General features: G+C 36.0%; 1 protein-coding gene across 6 annotated transcripts in view; it reads right to left on the reverse strand.

Annotated features, from left to right (window-relative positions):
- CADPS2 (calcium dependent secretion activator 2) overlaps positions 1–19448 on the reverse strand; it is a 700135-nt gene that overhangs the window by 381498 nt on the left and 299189 nt on the right. For all 6 annotated transcript variants that reach the window (XM_027855139.1, XM_027855140.1, XM_027855138.1 and 3 more), the window contains 2 exons: positions 16262–16498; positions 10022–10143 (listed from right to left, as the gene is read on the reverse strand). In XM_027855139.1, coding sequence (XP_027710940.1) covers positions 10022–10143; positions 16262–16498 — 359 coding nt within the window. The remainder of the gene's footprint in view (positions 1–10021; positions 10144–16261; positions 16499–19448) is intronic.

Here is a 19448-nt window from a genome sequence, read left to right on the forward strand (position 1 = left end):
GACAAAGTCCCCAGCCCTGCCCAGGATTTAATGAGATGAAAGGGAAAGCAACAATGAAATAAGGACAACAGATGATAGACTAAGCCGAAAGGAGAAAGTGAAAGGAAGAATGAGCTGCACTTAATGAGGGAGAAATCAAAGATAACCATCTGGCCCTATGAGAATCTCAGAGTACAAGACACAGGCAGAAGTTATTTGATGCACCTACTTCTTCAAGGACTGAGGGAAGTTAAAAAAAATTGCTTTTTCCCTAGTTCTCCTTCTCATATCTGTCCATTAACAGGTACTATATTCTGTTCACTTCTTTGGCTAAATGTGTTGTTTTTTTCCCCTCAAACATTCAAAGACCAGTGGTTAGAGATAAACAAAAATTTTAACTAGGGAAGAAAGTCAAATCTCTGCCTGAATGTTAGAAATTGCCCTAATTGGTGGCACTAACCTATGGCAATTGTATCAATAACATTTCATCTGATACAAACTATATAAAATAGAGAAGGGGCCTGCATGGATTCAAGGACCACTTGACTTTTCCTGGACTAAGTGAGCTGATTATCATAACAAGTTGTGGATGATAAAATCCCCTAGGATCTGTCTTTTGATTTTCTTCTTGTGCCCAGCACTTAACACAGTGCCAGACACATAGTAGGGGCTTAATACTTAACAATCTTTCTGTTCTCTCCTGTGCAGCCAAACGAGCCTTTCCTCACATGAGATAGTCCATTTCTAATCTCTGTACCTTTTCTCTGGACATCTGCTTGGAATGCACTTACTCTTTACCTCATAAAATTCTTCTTTTTGCAAGATGAAGCTCTTCCTTTCTGGCCTTCCAAGTGACCTTTTTGGCTTTCCTCCAACTGCTAGTACCCTTCTTCCCTAAACACCTTGTGTTTATTTTATATTCATACATGGATATGTGTACCTATGCATACACATGTACGTACGGATAGATGTTTATAAACACCTATTTGTCTTCTCTGAGAGAACATAAACTCATTGAGAGTAGGAACTGTTTCATTCTTTGCACTTGTAGGCCAAGCATCTAGCACAGTGCCTGGCACTGAATAGGTGCTTAATTAATGCTTGTTGACTGACTGTGAGTGACCTCTTTTTCCTACTCTTGTGAAAGCACCTTCCCAGAAGTTTCAATCCCTAGTTCAGCACAATAATCCTTTATATGTTCTCTGGAGAGCAAAGTTTTATTACAGAGGGTTTGTTAGCTTGCACTTGTTGCTAGGCATAAGGGGTCCTTAGGATGTAGGCTTTTGTCAGTGGGGTTGCTGGCTGGACAGTGGCCTGTTATGGAATTTATCAGCAGACTGCCATCTCAGGTAGAATGATCTAAGCTCACATCTTCACCTAGAAGTAGGCAGGGATAGTACCGAAAAGCCAATGAACACCCCTCTCCCCTCCCCATGCAATATATTATACTGTATTCTGATTTTGAATGACAATAACAAAGTCGAGAATATGGGCAGCACAGGGCAGTTGAAGTCAAGAAGTTGTTGTTTTTGTTCAGTTTTGTCTGACTATATGACCCCCATGGATTTTTTGTCCATGAGATTTTCTCGGCAAAGATACTGGAGTACTTTGTCATTTCCTTCTCTGTTATGTCCTCATTTTACAAAAGAGGAACTGAGGTTAAGAGGGGTCACACAACTAGTGAGTGTCTGAGAGTAGACTTAAACTCAGATCTTACTGACTCCAGGGCTGGTGTTCTAAGTACAGCAAAATCTAGCTGCCCCAAGTCAAGAAGATCAGGGTTCAAGAAGAGCTCTTGGCTGTGTGACCATGGGCTAGTCTTTTAACCTCTCAGTCCCTAAGGCAACTATCTAAGGTTGTAACTTGCAGAGTGGGTGGTGATCTTCATTGGCAAAAGGAGTTTACTCACTGGGAGTTTCTTGTACCAATGAAAATAGAGGTTTGGTTAAAAAAATTTGTAGTTTAAAAAACTACATGCAAAATGGCAGGAACAAAGAAAGCACCTAATATATGCTTGTTGGTTGATCAACAATTGTACATAAATGTGGGGTCTTTGTTTGTTTTTTGGATAATTGTGGGTCCGCTTATCCTTTTTTTTTAATCACAAAAAACTAATAGCATGTGCTTCCTGTAACTATTCCACAATACAAGTTAACAAATGAATTGCTACTGGAAAACTTATTTTGATATAACACATTAAAATGAAAAATTATATATCTCAAATAAGAATAAAAAGCTCAGGTGAGTTTCTGTGGGTTCTTTATTTATACAAGCATGAATGCAAATGCTTTGCCATTCTGAATTGCTTTCAGTTATAGCTGCCAAAACCTTTTGGTATCTTGACATATTGTTATAGTTGTGTTTCAGACTTTATATTTCCCATTAGAGAAGCAGTAGCAGCATTCTGTTTGGCTTACACAGTTAGACAGCAAAGGAATCTGAATGTTCTGCCCTAATGACTGAAATGTTTTCCTAATAAACATAGGGCTCTTCAGTATGTTTTCAATGCTAGGTTCCAGTTACTGAATATCAATCTCTTATTTGTTCCCTACACTTACCTTTTAAAACTTAAAATAAGTTATTTTGCCAGGTACTCATCTGCATTAAAACGTCTTCAATAAAACTCCAGATTACAAATCTACAAATAATAAGGCTAGTTGTACCAGCTGATACTGTTTGGTGCATTGGTTTTTCAGAGGTGGAAAAGTCAGCAAGCAGCTCACGGGGCTAGAGGCAAGTCAAGAGGGCTATTTGACCTGAGCTTTGAACTCTAGAAGAGTCTTCAATTTAGTAATTAAAGAAATATAATTTATCTATGAAATGGCATTTGAACAGTCCTCTCATGCTTAATATCAACTGTGACAATGCACAAATCCTAGATTTTCCTTCCATAATCAGTGGATTTGCACAAAAAAAGACTAACCCCCCCACATGTTAGATGAAATATAAAATAAAATTCAGGCTCGATCTTTAGGGGTACCTTATTTTGTTTTTATGACTTTATTATAACTATTTTTTTGGAAACCATATCTAGGAGTCTAAAAAACTCTTAGCTTCCCTTAGAGATCTTGGGAAGGTAGATAAAGAGAATACACATGTATTAAGCACCTGCTATATGCCAGTTACTGAACTAATTGCTTCACGAACACCTCATTTGATTCTGCTGACAATTATACTGATTGTTTAGAGTCATTTAGTTATTAAGTGTCTGCTCAGAATCCTATTTCCCATGGCTGAAACCAGCAATCTTCCTGGATAGCTGACTTTTCTCTAATCTCCTTTTTGGCACTCATCCATTTTGTTTCATCCCCGTCCTCAGCAATTTCCCTCCTTAGGCTCTCTGGCTACAGACCATGTTTTAGAATTGGTAAGCACTTCCATCATCTCTCACATGGCAATCATTCCATAACCAAGCCCTAGGCTGAGGGCTGAATACTACCTTACCATACCCATTACCCATTATTTCCTCCCAATTGGCCTATGACAAAGTATTTCTTATAACATTTGGGGTTGGGGTGTTGTTTAGCATTAAAATGATATTCCCTCATTTCCTTTCCTTCCCAAAAACAAGCAACAAAATCCCAACAAGGAGAAACCACCCCACATTCACCAAAAAGGACTAAGCAAACAGTCATTAAAGTGATTTTTTTTAGAACAGTGGTGTTAGATTCAAAGAGGCATCTGACTGGGCATGTTGTCTTCATCTAAATGTTGAGTAGGCAATCTACATTACAGGAATGAAAGGTGCAATGGCTAGGTATCTTGATTAAATTTATTGGAAAATATGGATGAAGTAAGGCATTTTAATTAGTAACGGAGAGAAGACTGAATTGATCTCCAGCAAAGCCCAAATTGTTGAAGCAATAAAATGGAGAAAACGTGTCGGAGGCATGATTTACTATGATGATAGAAGATAATGCAATTTCCATCCTGTAGAGTAAGATAAGTTCAAGGATAAAGTAACTATATAATTGAAAAAATCTGTGGTTGGTAAGCATTTCATAAAAAAAACATTTTTCCAACAATATTTTCTGGAACACTTGTATACAAAGATAAATTGAAGCTTTTTTGGGGGGAAGGGGTATCAAAATATATACCCCACGGCTCATCAGGAGACATAGAGACACTACTAAACCAGATCTCCTATTATAAAAAGTTATTTACTATTCTAAAACCTTGAAAAATTGTATATATTGCCCTCTGATTTTCAATGCATTTTAATTAATGTCAATGAATTCAATTTGTATAATCATTAAATTGCTTCATTATATATCCTTTAATATTTTAAGGCTGTGATGATATGTCCATGCTAAGTGAACTGACTATAGATAGGTATATCACGTCTGAAAAAAAATCTGGTGCTGAAATTAAGTAATGCTTGCAACAGTGAACCTTGAATATTTAAATGATATACATTATTGTTATAGTGCTTCAAGGTACTTGGGCATAAAAGGTAAGTCATTTAAAATATTTAATTCATATTATTTCTACACCAAATAAGTAATTCTGGGGTGGGTTGATGCTGGGGATAGGAGAAGGGAGAAGAAAATTTGTGGCTACCATTTTTCCCTCCCCTGAAGGGAGAAGTCAGTCACAATTCTACTTTTCTCTCCTCCAAATCTGATCTCATGAATAAGAATCAATTATCATTCCAATTTTCTAACTCCAATTTGTTTCATCAATCTGAATTGATGACAACCAATTTCACAAAATGAATATTTATTGAACATCTACTCTACGCACCATGCTAGATTCTGAGTGAAGACACAAAGAAAAATTAAAAGTTAATTCCTACCTTACAAGAGCATATAGTCCAAGACAGGAGATAAAAACAAATGACTACAAACATAGGGCAGAATATGATCTGTGGCAACAAGGGTTAGATGAGAGAAAGTCTGTACTTCCCAGAGTGCCATACAAACTGTACAAATCTGTATTAATAGGGAATGCACTTCCTATGAAGTCCCAGGCCTCAAGATTCAGTTCTAATGAACTTATGACCAAAGCTTCCAATTAAGCATAGGAGTAGGAACTGTGTTGGTGTTGAATTCTTTGCCATCAGGCCTGACTCCTGGGCCCTGAGGCCCATAGGAAAATTAGTTCCCAACTGGATAGTCTTGAGCATGGCACACTGGAAAGTACAGGCTTCATTTTGTTGAACTCTTTCCTATTTGATTGGGATCTGTGGTGGGTTCAAGGAAAGATCCATGATGTAGGTGATGTAGGACTTAGATTTTGAAAGGTGGGTAAGATTTCATCAAGCAGGGGTTGTAGGACTGAACAGAGAAATACACATTATCACACATTCAGTAATGTCAGATTCCCAAACTTGGGACATCCAGAGGTAAAAGACTAAACAAACCTGTAATGCCAAAGAGAACAGCAGAGGGATGCTACATCTTGGGTTTAAAAAAAAATTACAGAGAGCTATCCCTACCTGTCAAAGTATTGCTCTTCAAAACAAGGGGAAAAAACCACTGGAATAAAGGTCCTTATCACCACTCCCCTGGACTCCTATAGGAGTTTCCACATAGGTGTCTTTGCCTCAAGTCTCTGGGTCCGCATTTCAATTAATGTTTCATTGCTAACGTGTATTTCTAAAACGTAGTTAAGTTTTCTCATGTCACTCCTACTTATTAAGCCCTAGTGAATCACTATAACCACTATGAACAAATATAAAGGAAATATCAAATCCAGTGGCCCTTTTCTCAGTTCACATCCTTTTTGACATCTTTCCAGCCTTCAACACTGTTGATCACCCCGTTCTCTTAGACACTCCCTACTCTGGGTTTTTGTCAACTTCTCGCTCTGTCTCTGTCTTGCTTCTCTCCTTTCTTCATGGGTGATCCTTCTCAATCAGATCCTTTGCTGGTTCTTCATCTAGATCTTGCCCACTATCCACTGGTGCACTCCCCTACCTCAACTCCACTCAAGAGCCTGTCCCTGGTCCACTTTACTTCTTCCTCAATATGTCTTTCAGTGATCTCATCAGCTCCCAGATGTTCAATTATCATATCTATGTAGATGACTCCAATATCTACATCTCTCTCTCTCTATGTATGTATATGTAAAAATGTGTATATACACACACACAGCCCTGGCTTTTCTGCTGAACTCCAGATACAAATCACTAACTGCTTTTTGGACATCTTGAACCTGATTTCCCATAGGCATCTCAAATTTCACAAATCCAAAATGCAACAATTCCTCCCTTCCATTTCCCTTTTACTGTCAATGACACTATAATCCTCCCAGTCACCCAACTTGCAACATCAGTGCTATCCTTTACTCCTCTCTTGCAATCATTCCACAAATGCAATCTGTTGCCAAGTCTTGTCATTTTTCTACCTTCACAACACCTCTTCTGTAAGTCCACTTCTCTCCAATCACACAGACACTAATGTACTTCAGGCTCTCATCACCTCCTGTCAGTCTTCCTGCCTTAAGTCTCTCTACTTCAATTCATCCTCCACTGAAGTTGCTAAAGTAGTTTTCCTAAAGTGCAGGTCTGACCATGTCACCTCTCCTATTCGATAAAATCCATCTGCTCTGTATATATTTTGTAGGTAGCTTTTTGCATACTGTCCCTCTCGTTAGAATGGGGATCCCTCTGAGGTCAGAAACCACATACTTGTCTTTTTTATCCCCACTACTTGGCACAGTGTCTGGCAGATCAAAAGTGCTGAATAAATGCTTTACTAATTAAAATCCTCTATTTGACATTTAAAGCCCTTCACAACTTGGCCCCAGTCTACCTTTCCAGCCTTATGTTATTACCCTTCATGCACAACATGGTATAGCCAAAGTGGCTTTCATAACTTCTCCTTATAAACAATATTCCATCTCCCATTTTAGTACCTTTGACCTAGTTGTTACCCACATTAGCCAAGTACTACTTTCTTACTTCTACCTCTTAGAATCTTATGTCGTTCTAAAATCACCTTCTATGTGAAACAATTTCTGATTCTATAAGCTGCTAGTGCCTTTCCTACTCCATTCCCAAATGACCTAGTGTTATCAGGGTATTCTTGATCAAATTAGTCCCTCAATCCACATGGTACATTCAGAGATTGTAATGGGTGCAACACTCTGATTGTACTCATAACTTAAGAACGGCATGAAAATTTCATAACCAAGTAACACATTCCCAAATCGTAAGAAAGGTGCCACTTTGAGACTTTCAAGTCTAGGGTAAAAAAAGGCTTTACATTTCTTTATTCTTAGGAAGTGTGATACCATTCTTCAGTCAACTGGATAGAATTAGGAGGCAGTCTGGCAGACTCGCAAAAGCAGGAATAAACACTTTAAGGTGTCAAATGGTCTTCTCTGGTAGTCAAGAAGAGAGCTGGCTACAGAGGAAGAGCTTCGACCTGGAGGCAGAATATCTCTTAATTTTTTTCCACTGCACCCTTTACAAAGTATATGAGGTGAAGAAGGGATTTCTGCATACTTCCCCACCCAGTAGTGGAGTCATGAAATGAAGAAACTTGCCTAGCAGATGATAACATGCCCAGCAGAGATCAGTTCCAGAGTGGGGATTGAAGGGTCAAGTGAAGATGTGGTGAGGATCAAAGGTTGCAGTCCAGGAAAGCTCCTAGCAGGGTCCCAATGGGAGCAGCATGATCATTCAATGAGAAACAAGAAGACTTCAGGGCCTATCTCCTGCCCAACGCAGGAGATTTTCTTAGTCATGTGTTTCCCACTTAATGACCCTCTCTCTACTTATGAATTTTCTGACACTGTGGGATACTGCATTTGTGGGATACTGCACCACAGGTGTGGAGGGAAGAAAGGAATTTTTTTAATTTTTTGCTACTATTCATGCTATGCCATTTCAGCAAATGCCTTTGCTTTGATCTAATTGTTTCAAATTGTTTACTATTAAAGATGAATGATCAATGGGGCTCATGAGCTGTATTTTAAATAATACTGGCCTACAGAGTACCTTGTTTAGCATAGTGCCTGGCACACAATGGCACACACACATAATAAATGTTAATTGGTTGATTGAATTTGATATTTCATGTAGACAGCGACCAGAGGAACAAACCCAGAAGTATGAGCAGGAAGTGGGTCACTTGGGGGAAACTACACCATACATACACACACATATACACATATGCATGTATGTGTATATGTATATATGTATATGTTTGTGTGTGTGTGTGTGTGTATGTGCATGTAGGTAGTATAACCATATATTTTCAGGTCTCCATTCAGCATAATATAAGATCCTCTTAAGAGTGGATACTAGTACACTTTTATATTTATATCTCCAGTATGTAACACAATATCTAGTATATAACAGGAAACTAATCCATGCTTGTTCCTTGAATGGTCAAAAGACTTGGGAGGCAAAACACCTAGATGTGACTATTAATGCTGCCATTCACTCATCAGGTTGTCGTAAGAAAGTCACTTAAGCCTTCTAAGAATCAGTTTCTCTGTCAATAAAATGAAAGGGTTAGACTAGATCAATAGTGTCAAACTCAAACAGAAATGGAGGATACTGAATCACACATAAAGATCCCTACAGGCTGCATACTGACTTAGAAAACCACATATTAACATTTTCTGTGTTCTACTGCGTTGGTATTTACTTTGCTAAAATATTTCTAAATTACATTTTAATCTGGATTGGGCAGCACTTATGAGTATTGGACTAACTGGCCACATGTCTGACATGTCTGGACTACATAATATCTAAGGTCCCTTCAAACTCCAAGATTCTGGGATTCATTACAGCCTAGCTCAGGTGTCACCATGAAACTTTCCCTGATCCTTCAACAGGAATTGATTTCTCAGAACTTTAAGTCTTGAATATTATTCTTCATGACCTCTCCAATGTATTTAGGACATTTTAACTTACGTTATACTTAATTGTGCACATGTCTCTTCCCCCTACAAAACTCTAATATCCTGAGGGAACAGAAAATACTTCATTTTTATCTTTGCAACCTACACTGAGGGCATTCAAAAAATAAATATTTTTTGAAGTGAAGGCTTTAAGGAGACAGCATGATACAGTGACAAGAACACTGGACTGGGAATCCATAGACCTGGGTGTCAATCTTTGCTCTACTACTTACTATCTCTATGATTTTGGGCAAATTATCTAACTTCTCTGTATCTAAGTTTCCTGATATAAAATGCAAAGACTGGTTTTGTTGATCTTTAAGGTGGAATCCAGATCTGAGATTTTATGACACCTGTACCTATCTGTACCATCATTTCAATCTTACCAGCATCAGACAAGAACCAAAAAAATTTTTTAAATTCCCATTCCTTTATCTCAGTCCAAAACATTTTGCTTTTGCCACTATTGGGGTAGTCCTATAATTACTATGCTTCTAAATAATTCCCAGATAACTTCTGGGCCCAGCAAGCACCCATCGAAATGAACACAGAGGTTTACTGAGATAAGGTGGTGGTAGCAAGGGAATTCTATCCCTTGTTGTAGCATACACAGAGCTAGACATTGGAACCAACTTGCTCCTCTTTGGTGTGACCACTGTAAATTAGTACCAGTTTCTGGTGACATGTGTCAGCCTCTGGTTGAGAAGATGTCTGCAACAAAAGCTAATATGTTAGATAGCTAGAGAGTGAGAGTTATTAACTATTTTTTCCTTTGTCCAACCATGCTACTATCCAAGCTGGTTTGTTACTCTCTTCCTCCAAAAATCCATATTTACAGAACATATAAATAAAGGTTGTTTGTTACGTCCTCATCACCGAAATTTCACCCATGTGCAATTTATAGTAATGCCAGTGATACTTATAATTTCTTACAATAATTTATAACATTTTATTCATTTATAATTAATTTCACATCTGCACATCAGATTCCCTAGTTATATCTCACAAGAATACAGCTATTCTTCTCATTAGAATGCCATCATCAAAAAAAGTCAAACACAGATTCTTTGCACTTGAAACAAGCTATCCAAAAAGTGATTTCAGAATGTTAAGATAACACACCATTCTGCAAAGAAAGCACATTTCTAATAAAAGAAAACAAAACAAAACACTGTTAATAGCTTACTGTGGCCTTGAAGCTTCAGCCTGATCTGTCTGAAGTTTTTCTCCGCCTTCCACTTCCATTGTGCAATAAACAATTCGATTTGGAGCAACCGATTTTAAGCCTTGAACTTCCATTATGACAATCTAAATATAAGAAAAGGAACAAAAAGGCATTGTATCACATATAAGACCAAAAGAAGAGCAGAGATATGGTAACGTTAAGTAATTCTACCCATGAAAAAGTGCCTTGGGCTTTCCCACCTATATTATTTTTTCATACTGCAACAATGGCAATCCTGTCCCCAGAGAGAAATTCTCTCCATCCATTGAAGCAGAACTCAAATGTCCCCTCCTTCATGAAGCAATTCTAAATCCACAAAGATTTTGAAAAGTTTACTTCCTCATTTGGTTTTATAGCACTTTGTGATGATGATAGCATAGAATATTATTCACAGGAATAAACAGTGTTTGAATGAATCATTTACCACCTAGAAAATCAATCAATATTACTCCCTGAAAGGAAGTTATGCCATTTATTTTCTTATATTCTTCAATTTCAACTTTTAACAATTGAAGATATAATAAAGAATCAATCTCCTGCAAAGTTTATTTAAGTACAAACTCAAATATCTTCTATCAACTATAAACTGAAAATTATTTTAAAATATTTAAATTTAAGGGACACTCTTTAAGAGACCTCTAAACTCAGGCTGCTAAAAATGAAAATGATTTAATGCAAGCATTCACTAATGTAAATCTACAAAACGATTCACAACTGAATCTCAAAAACTGTGATGAGAGGCATATGCATGAAATATCATCTACCATAAGGCAATCTCTTTTTTATAATTGATGGACATTAATGACATTGCCCCATTGTACAATAATAGAAGCAGAAGCTTATATGAACATTTTACATACATTATCTGATTTCCTTTAAAATTTCCCATGAAGTAGACAGCCTAGGTATTCTTATCCTTATTTTATAGATTCGAAAAGTGAGGCACAGAGAGATGAAGTAACTAGCTCAAAGCCACCACCACAACCACAACCACAACCACAACAACAACATAAAAAAATAATGATAATAATGACAATAATAATAACAAGCTTACTATGTGCTGGGCACTGTGCTATACACTTTACAATTATTATCTCATCTGATCCTCACAACAACCCTGGGAGGTAGGTGCTGTTACTATCCCACTTTTACAAGTGAGGAAACCAAAGCAAAAATAGAGGTTAAGTGACTTGCCTAGATTCAAACAGCTAGCAAGCATCTAAGGTCAAATTTGAACTCCTGTCTTTCCGACTCCAGGTCAGGTGCTCTATCCACTGTGCTAACTAGTAGTAAATAGCATATCTGGAATTTGATCCTGGGTTTCTTGATTCCAAATTTAGCATTTATTTCACTGTACCACGCTGCTTCTTGTTATGGTGATTTCAGAAATGTTTTAATATTTATTATTTTAGATTATTACTACCATTGTGAAACTATAGGCAAGTCACTTAATCTTTTAAGTGGCTCAGGCAACTTCCTAGGTCTTGGCTATTATGTCGTAAGTTGTGGTCTATTTTAGTAGACTGATCTCCCACTTTATGTACAATGACAAAATCAATATGTGTTACTACCATTTGTCATTAATTCTTATTGTTTTCTATTTTGATATATTAGCACTGTATATTTAAGAAAGACAAAGTGAGAGGTAGGAGTTATTTACATGGATTCTATGGACTTGTTTTTAAAATAATTTGGCAAATGTATTTCAACATAATTGGTTTCCTTTGTAATCCTAGGTATTTTATTTTATGCATTTTAATATGCAAGGATGGCCTTCTTTAGTTTCATTAAACACAAGTCGAATGCTCTTTATTGTATCAAACTCATATTATCATTCATTCTTATAAATTCATACCTGAAGCTTCAGGTATTATTTCATGTGCATATCATTTCCTTTGATGGCTGACCTGGTATAAAAGTATATAATATTTTCATATTCAAACTTAAGAACACTTCATGGTATACAGTTATTGATTATGAAAAAGTTCCTTCCCCAAATTCACCCTTTCTGGATTACTCAGTATATACTATGAGGTTTGTTCTTTATAAGAAGCATGAGATAAGACGACATATAAAGGCAATCAATCATCTTCAGAGTAATTGATTCTCCCTTTCAGATAATCCAAAATCCCAGTGTAAATTCCTAGAAAGCCAGAAGGAATAAGGTAAGAGATATAAATAAGTAAATGAATTTGAATGTATAAAACATTTTAATCGCTTCTTGTTCTGTATTTTTTTCCTAGAGGAAAATATGAGGACAATTGATACCTCAGAAAAATGGCCAACACAATGAAATCTTTATAGGTTCAAAGGATAGACTTACAGGTGGAAGAGAACCTGGAAGACATCTAGTTCAACCCCTCATTTTATGGTGAAAGAAAACTGTAGCCCAAGGAGATAACACATATAGTAAGTGCAAGAGGAAAGATTTCCACCCATGTTCTGTTGCTCCAAGAGTCAGAGTTTTTTCTCCTCCATTTTTAATCAATTTTAATCAATTTTAAATTAAAAAGTTTCTTGGATTTTTGTCATTTTTGCTTCTCTTCAACTGCAAACAAATGTATAAAACTATTAAAGATATAACTGAAAAGATGTTTCCAGGAATTTATGGAAAATGGTGACATATTCCAGAAGCTTCTAATACTTGAGGAAGATGTATTCAGCTCCTCATCCTACATGGAAGCATAACTCTGGAACAGAGCTCAAAGACTATTAATTAAACAAAACAAGTATGTGTAGCATTCACCATTAAGGGATGTGCTGAATCTCTCTAGGAATGAAGCTCCTGTACCAGCTGAGTTATTTGGAATATCTAACATGAGTGCCATTTCCACTTACTTTTCATAAATTAAGGCCACATGCAAATCTCTGAATTGCTGTGATTTTAAGTATTTTTTTTTTTTTGCCAGAGGGATAAGGGGTGGGTCAAGGAACCTTTTTCTGCTTAATTCTAATCAGATGGTATAATTTTTACAACCTACATTAGGAATGAAGCAAATTACACAATGTAAGATGATTTTAAGAGAAAATGTGCTAACATCGGCCCACATTTCAGATTATTATCCATTTACATGGCATTTCCCTCTTCAGTCTGTCAAATAGCCAAAGTGTAAAAGAGATGAAAGAAAGCATCTGCTAACATTATTTCTGTCACCTCCACGACAAGTTATTGTAAATAGGACCTCTTCAAACACCCAACTTGTGAAACAATCATTCTGTTCACTACGACAATACTACCATCTGTGCAGGGAATGCTTTACCCTGAAGAATTGCCAGTTTTAAAATGTTTTATAAATAGAGTAACAAGTTTATAACTCTGAATTCACAGAATAATACGCAGTGACTCCTAAATTGTCAGGGAAAACGAAGGCCAAAGAGATCAGGGTAATTTCAATTTTGTTCATCATGTAAAACCAACCTAATTTTAGTCCTCTGTTTAAATGCCTCTCTATTAAGCTTCTTACTTAAGATATTGTTAAATATCAAAACTGATTCTATCATATTCCCTTTTCTGAGTTATTTCTGATTTGCTAATGAACAGGGACAGGAAGACAGACAAGGTGCTGGCAAAAGGAAAAAAGAAAGAGCCAGAATATATGCTTCTGAACAACTGAGAGGTGACTAAAAATGTATAATACAAAGCCTGTTTAAAGACTGAGTGTGAGAAAATGGAACAAGATGAAAATGGGGCAGGTAGAATAACAGGTACCTATAATGCTCTCCTTATAATCAAATGTGTAATTTTGAAATTACATCCAATAATAGCGATACGTAGGTAGAGTAACTCATCGCTGGAAGTCTTGAAAAACCATAGGATCACAGATTTAGAACTAAAGGAAGTCAGGTTGGCACAGTGTTAAAAACTTAAAACTACTGTGTTTTAAGTTACACTGAAATCTCAGCAATTTAGACCCAGACTGAGAGGGGAAAATAGAAGGAAAGCATATTAGACTTTCATCCTGTGCACATTTCAGCCTCAAAGGACAAAGTAACAGAGGACAGAGGTTCAGAATAGGGGCTGACCACCACATTCTTACCTCTGAATTTCATTTACAGAAGAACACAAAGGGAGAAAAGACCAAAATGAGACTTTCCTTCCAGCTGCTCTGGTGTGAATAACCACTAATTTAACCAGTTAAGGCTTAAATAGCACTAATGGAGAGATTAAAGGCTGTAACATCTAAGACCAGGCTTACACCTAGATCCCCACAGCTTCCAGGGGCATCCATCAAGTTTGGGGAACATGTATTATATTTCATATAAACACATATCATGTAGGGAACCAAATTACATATGCAATTTTGTTACTTAAGATATTTGGATCCAGAGTAAATTAAGACTCTAAACTCTGGTAACAGCTAAGATTGAAAGACAGAAAAAAGACAAAAGATTACCTTTAAGCAACAAAAAAGAAGAGAGAAGCAAACAAAAATACCACATAAATTTTGTTCTTTCTAGTTTTACTTTGAAAAAGAAAACTAGGGGGGAAAAATACTCCCAAGAAAAAAAACAAGCAGACCAAACACATTCTAATAGAAAACTTTGTGAATTCCAACCAAGAAGAATGATTGAAAAAATATCTATATGTGTACATATATATGTACATACATATGTACATATATTAAAATAAATCCCTGCAATAATTTTGGAGAGCAATCACAAAATATATGATTCATAACTTGTGAGTCAATGGTTCATTTACTAATATGTTACTCTAAACCTATCATAAAAAAGAAATCTATGTATTTATTTATTTGAAACAGCAAAAATGGAAAACTAGCTGTATGTTCCATGACTAGATAATAGCTGAATAAATCATAATGCATGAATTTAATAGCATACTATGATGCTGTAAAGATAAGATAGATCATTATAAGGAAATAGGGTAAGGCCTATGAAGAATGAGGCAAATCAGGAGTATCAAAAGAAGAATTATATTCCTAGTGACTGCAAATATATAATATAAATAATATATGTATTTTCATGTACATACACACACACATATACCTCTCTATGCATTTGAAGTGGGTGAGGGGGTAACAACACCTCTGACTTCACTGAACTGTGCAAGAGTAGGCAAACCATAACCAACGGGTCAAATCCAGCCCTATTCCTGATTAGAATCCACAAGCTAAGAATACACAAGGAGGCAGGAAATGGAGCATCATGTATGAGGAACATCAAGGAGGTCAGTCTTCTACAATACACTGCATGAAGGGGAATCAATTGTAATAAGGCTGGAAAGGTAGGAGGGGGCTAGGTTTGAAGTGCTTTTAATGCCAAATGAATATGTTTGATCTCAGAGGCAAGAGGCAAACAAAGAACTGACTCAATAAAAATTGAAAACTTTGGCAGTTGCTAGGAAAATAGAATGGAGAGGGGAGAGACTCGGTGCAGGAAGCCCAACGAGCCAAGGCAAGAGGCGATGAGGATAGCTACATACGTGAAGAGGGGACATGAAAAATGTTGAGGGAAAAGAAGCGACAAGATACCGTTTGTGTATACGTATATATGAAATAATTAAAAGTAAGAAGTCAAGAATAACAGGGAAGGAGTGAAGGTGGGAGATCTGAAGGATGGCACCGGCTTTGACAGGAGTTTGGTGCCCTTCAGACGTTTGGAACAAGGTGGATATGGGTTGAAAGATACCGAGTTCTGTTTTGGATATGCTTACTTTGAGAAGCCTAGAGGGCATCTAGTTTGAGGGATCCAAAGAACTGGGGGTGAGCTGAGACTGAAGCTCAGGAGAGACATGAGCACTAAGTAGATCAAGGAGTAGTTTGTACATTGAAGATAATCAAATCCATGGCAAGTGTCGAAGTTTCTGAATGAGGGAGTAGATGGAGAGAAGACTAACAGGCTAAGGATAGAACTTTGGGGCACACTTAAAATTAGAGGGTATGATATGGATGATGATCAGCAAAGGAAACTAACAGGTGGTCCAAGGAAGGCACACTATTTAATAACATTGATTTGCCGCTTAAATCTACATGCATTTGCATATAATATTTAACTAGGAATTTTCAGGTATAATTTAACTGATATATAAGCATACATATGTGTGTACACATATATACATAACATGTACGTGTGTATGTGTATGTATATATACCATATACACAGAGCTTTTAAGTATAAAAATCAGAAAATGTTATTTTCACAGTTTCCTTTAAGCTGATAGACTATCATGTGATTACTTACCTCTAATGTGAATGACAACACCACATCTGATTTTGACAGCTGAATCTCATTCTCATCTCCCATATCTAAGAAAGCAGAATTCTGTGATCGCTTTAACTTCTGCAGTTTAAACTCGGGACCACCTTTAGATACTGGAAGACTTTCCAGATTGGCCATTAGCAAATTCACGGAAGACCTCATTTCTTCTATAAACATGCTCTCCATTTCTTTTGCTACAAACTTGGGAAATTTCCTTTCCTTAAAAAAATAAAAATAAAAATATTGCTAAACATTTTAAATTCAAAATGTTACTAAATATGTTTTAAATCACAACATAGCTCACTCAAGTCATTTTAAAAAGTGTAACAAAATGATAGATTTTCCCAAGGTAGTATTACCAAACAAATAAATTCTAAGTTGACTTTCTAACGTATCTGCTCTACAATTTAGCTTAATAAACTAAAGCTTCAGGTCTGAACAATTTAGAGTTTAAACATATTGACTCTACATTATTGAGGATCAGTATAGTACACAAAAAGCAAGATATCATACCAATTCACACTAACTTCTTCTGAAAAGGCAGCTCCTTGAGAAAACATGCAAACATAATCATAAAAGTCAATTTAATTTTGTTTTATAGGCGATCTGATGAATCTCAATTAGCCTCTGATAGCCTGTTAAGTCTTGAGAACTAACTTTTCTTCATGATAGTAGTCAGGATTTAATGTCTTTTATGCTGAGAGTCAAATATTTTACATTACCAGAGACATCCAAGGTTTCACAATAAGAATTATTTTGCAACATATTTTTGTGAAGTTCATAGCAAATATTCAACAACATGACCCAAATTTCCCAGATATCATTTCAGGTAATTTTTATACTATAAAAAGATGATACTTTCATAAAATAAATAGAGATAAATATATTAAGACTTCACATTCTTAAACTCACATAAATCATCAGGTTTACAAAATTATATCAAAGACTTTATTTTAAAAAACAAAATGAAAAAGGGAAGACATTAAGAAAGTTTATTTGTTGTTCATAAATAGCTGAGTTAATAATATAAATTTTAAAAGGTTACATGGGATCACAAGTTGATGCAAAATATTAAATTATTTGTTCTCCAAGGTACTGTTAGTGGAATTCTGCATTAGGACAACCATCCTAGGAAGCAATTTGGAATTATGGGGAAAAAAGGAGAAAAGTATCTATACACTTTGACCCAGACACAGTAACATTGAGCATATACCCTAAGATGGTAAATGATGAAAAAATGAAATGTCCCAGATTCACCAAAACTAGTAACAAAGAAGATGCCCATTAAGTAGGAAACAGTTAAAACAAATTTTGATACATTAATGTAATGCAATATTATAACAATGTAAGAAACCATGAATACGATGAAAAAAGAAAAATATGGACTTACGTGAACTACTGCAAAATAAAATTAGAACAAAAAAACCAACATGCACTACAATCATACAACGTACAACAATCACTACAATAATAATATAACTGGACATCAAATAACAACAAAACAACTGAAATTGAATGTTTTAAAATTAGAATGATCAAGCCTGATTCCAAAGGAGAGATATAAGAACAAACTTCCCTCTCTTATTTGCAGAGGTGGAGGACCATGGGTGCAGAACACTGTACATGACGCTGGAGTTGAATGTGTTGGTCAGTTGTAATGAATTGTTTATCTCAGACTCCATTTTTTATAGTTTGTTACAAAGGATGGCTTTCTGGGAGTGGTTATTCAGAACTGTTAATAATAAGAATTCATATTACATAGCAATGTGAAAATCTGCAAAGCACTTTTGCTACAAAACCCTACGGAGATAGGCAGAACAAGTATGACCATCCTTATTTTAATGATGAGAAAATGCAACTCTGAAAGGTTAAGTAACATGGCCATAGCTACACAATTACTATCAGGCGCAGGACTGAAATCTCGGTTTCCAGAATCCAAGTCTAGAATTCTTTCCATCATGCCATCACTGTGTTTTCATTATAGCATCAAAAATACAATTTAAAAATTGTCTTGGGGCCTGGAATTCTGTTAAAGGTTTAGAGACAATAGTGGCTCAGTGTAATTTCTGAAGAAATGTGCATTGCCAACAATGACAACAACAATGATGATAATGAGTTTGCAGACTCCCGAAATGGTGAAAGTCTTCTTCATAATTAATCAACAAACTTAAAGAAAATGAGATAAAAGAAAGGGTGAACGCTAGCCAAGAAGGATGTATGATTCATTTTACTAGTGTCTCAGAAAAAGGATTTTTCAATGCTAATGACAGGTCAAAGGTCACTTATAGTAACAACCAAGAAGGGTTTTGTTTTTGTTTTTCTTCCTGAAGGGTGAGATCACTTGGGCAAAAGGCTACTTTGGCCTTGGATTCCGTAATTGATTTTAAATAAAGTCTGCCATGTTACATTGCCCTGGAGGTCATGTAACTGTACATATTCTATTCTACCTTTATGAGAAAAATGCAAATAAGCAAAAAGCAAAGTGACAACAGGGAATTTTTCAATAAATCAAGTTCCAGGGTAGATACGGGGTCAGCATCTACTTATCACTGTGTCTCACACAAACCACATGTCTACTTCCATTCAGCTGTATGGTAATGTAACTGATTTTCATCTTGACCTAAGCCTTTTAGAAAAGGTTAAACAAAAGGTATGAGAGGATATAAAATGCTTTATAAAGAGCATTTTTAAAAGTTAAAAAAATTAAACTTTTCTTTTTAATCTGCAAAAATAATGTGGGGAACATACTTCTTTTGTTCACTTCTCCAACACTGGTCATGGCAGACATAATACCAGTTACATTAAATTCCAAAATCAGTAGATTTTCCCGGAGTTCTATTTTAATTTTTATTTCATTAAGTCTAGACAGATTTCATCTTAACCTGTGGCGTAACAGGATAGTGCTAATTTTAAGTCTGAAAACCTGTACTGCTGCTTTATGATCTTATGCATTGTGGCTATATTTGCAAATTATCATAGAAATATAAAATACAGTATTTTTCATTAGCAATTCATCTGCATTTATGAAAGACAATACAGTTATATTAGGGGATAGGAACTAGATATATGATTTCACTGGTATAGGGTACTCCCAGTTGAGAAACTCCATGACCAATACAAGTCAGTAACTTTTCTGCAAAGCAGCCAGTTAGTGCAGTAGATAGAGTGC

Source organism: Vombatus ursinus, unplaced genomic scaffold (assembly GCF_900497805.2).
Source record: "Vombatus ursinus unplaced genomic scaffold, bare-nosed wombat genome assembly UNPS02010788.1, whole genome shotgun sequence".
NCBI lineage: Eukaryota > Metazoa > Chordata > Mammalia > Diprotodontia > Vombatidae > Vombatus > Vombatus ursinus.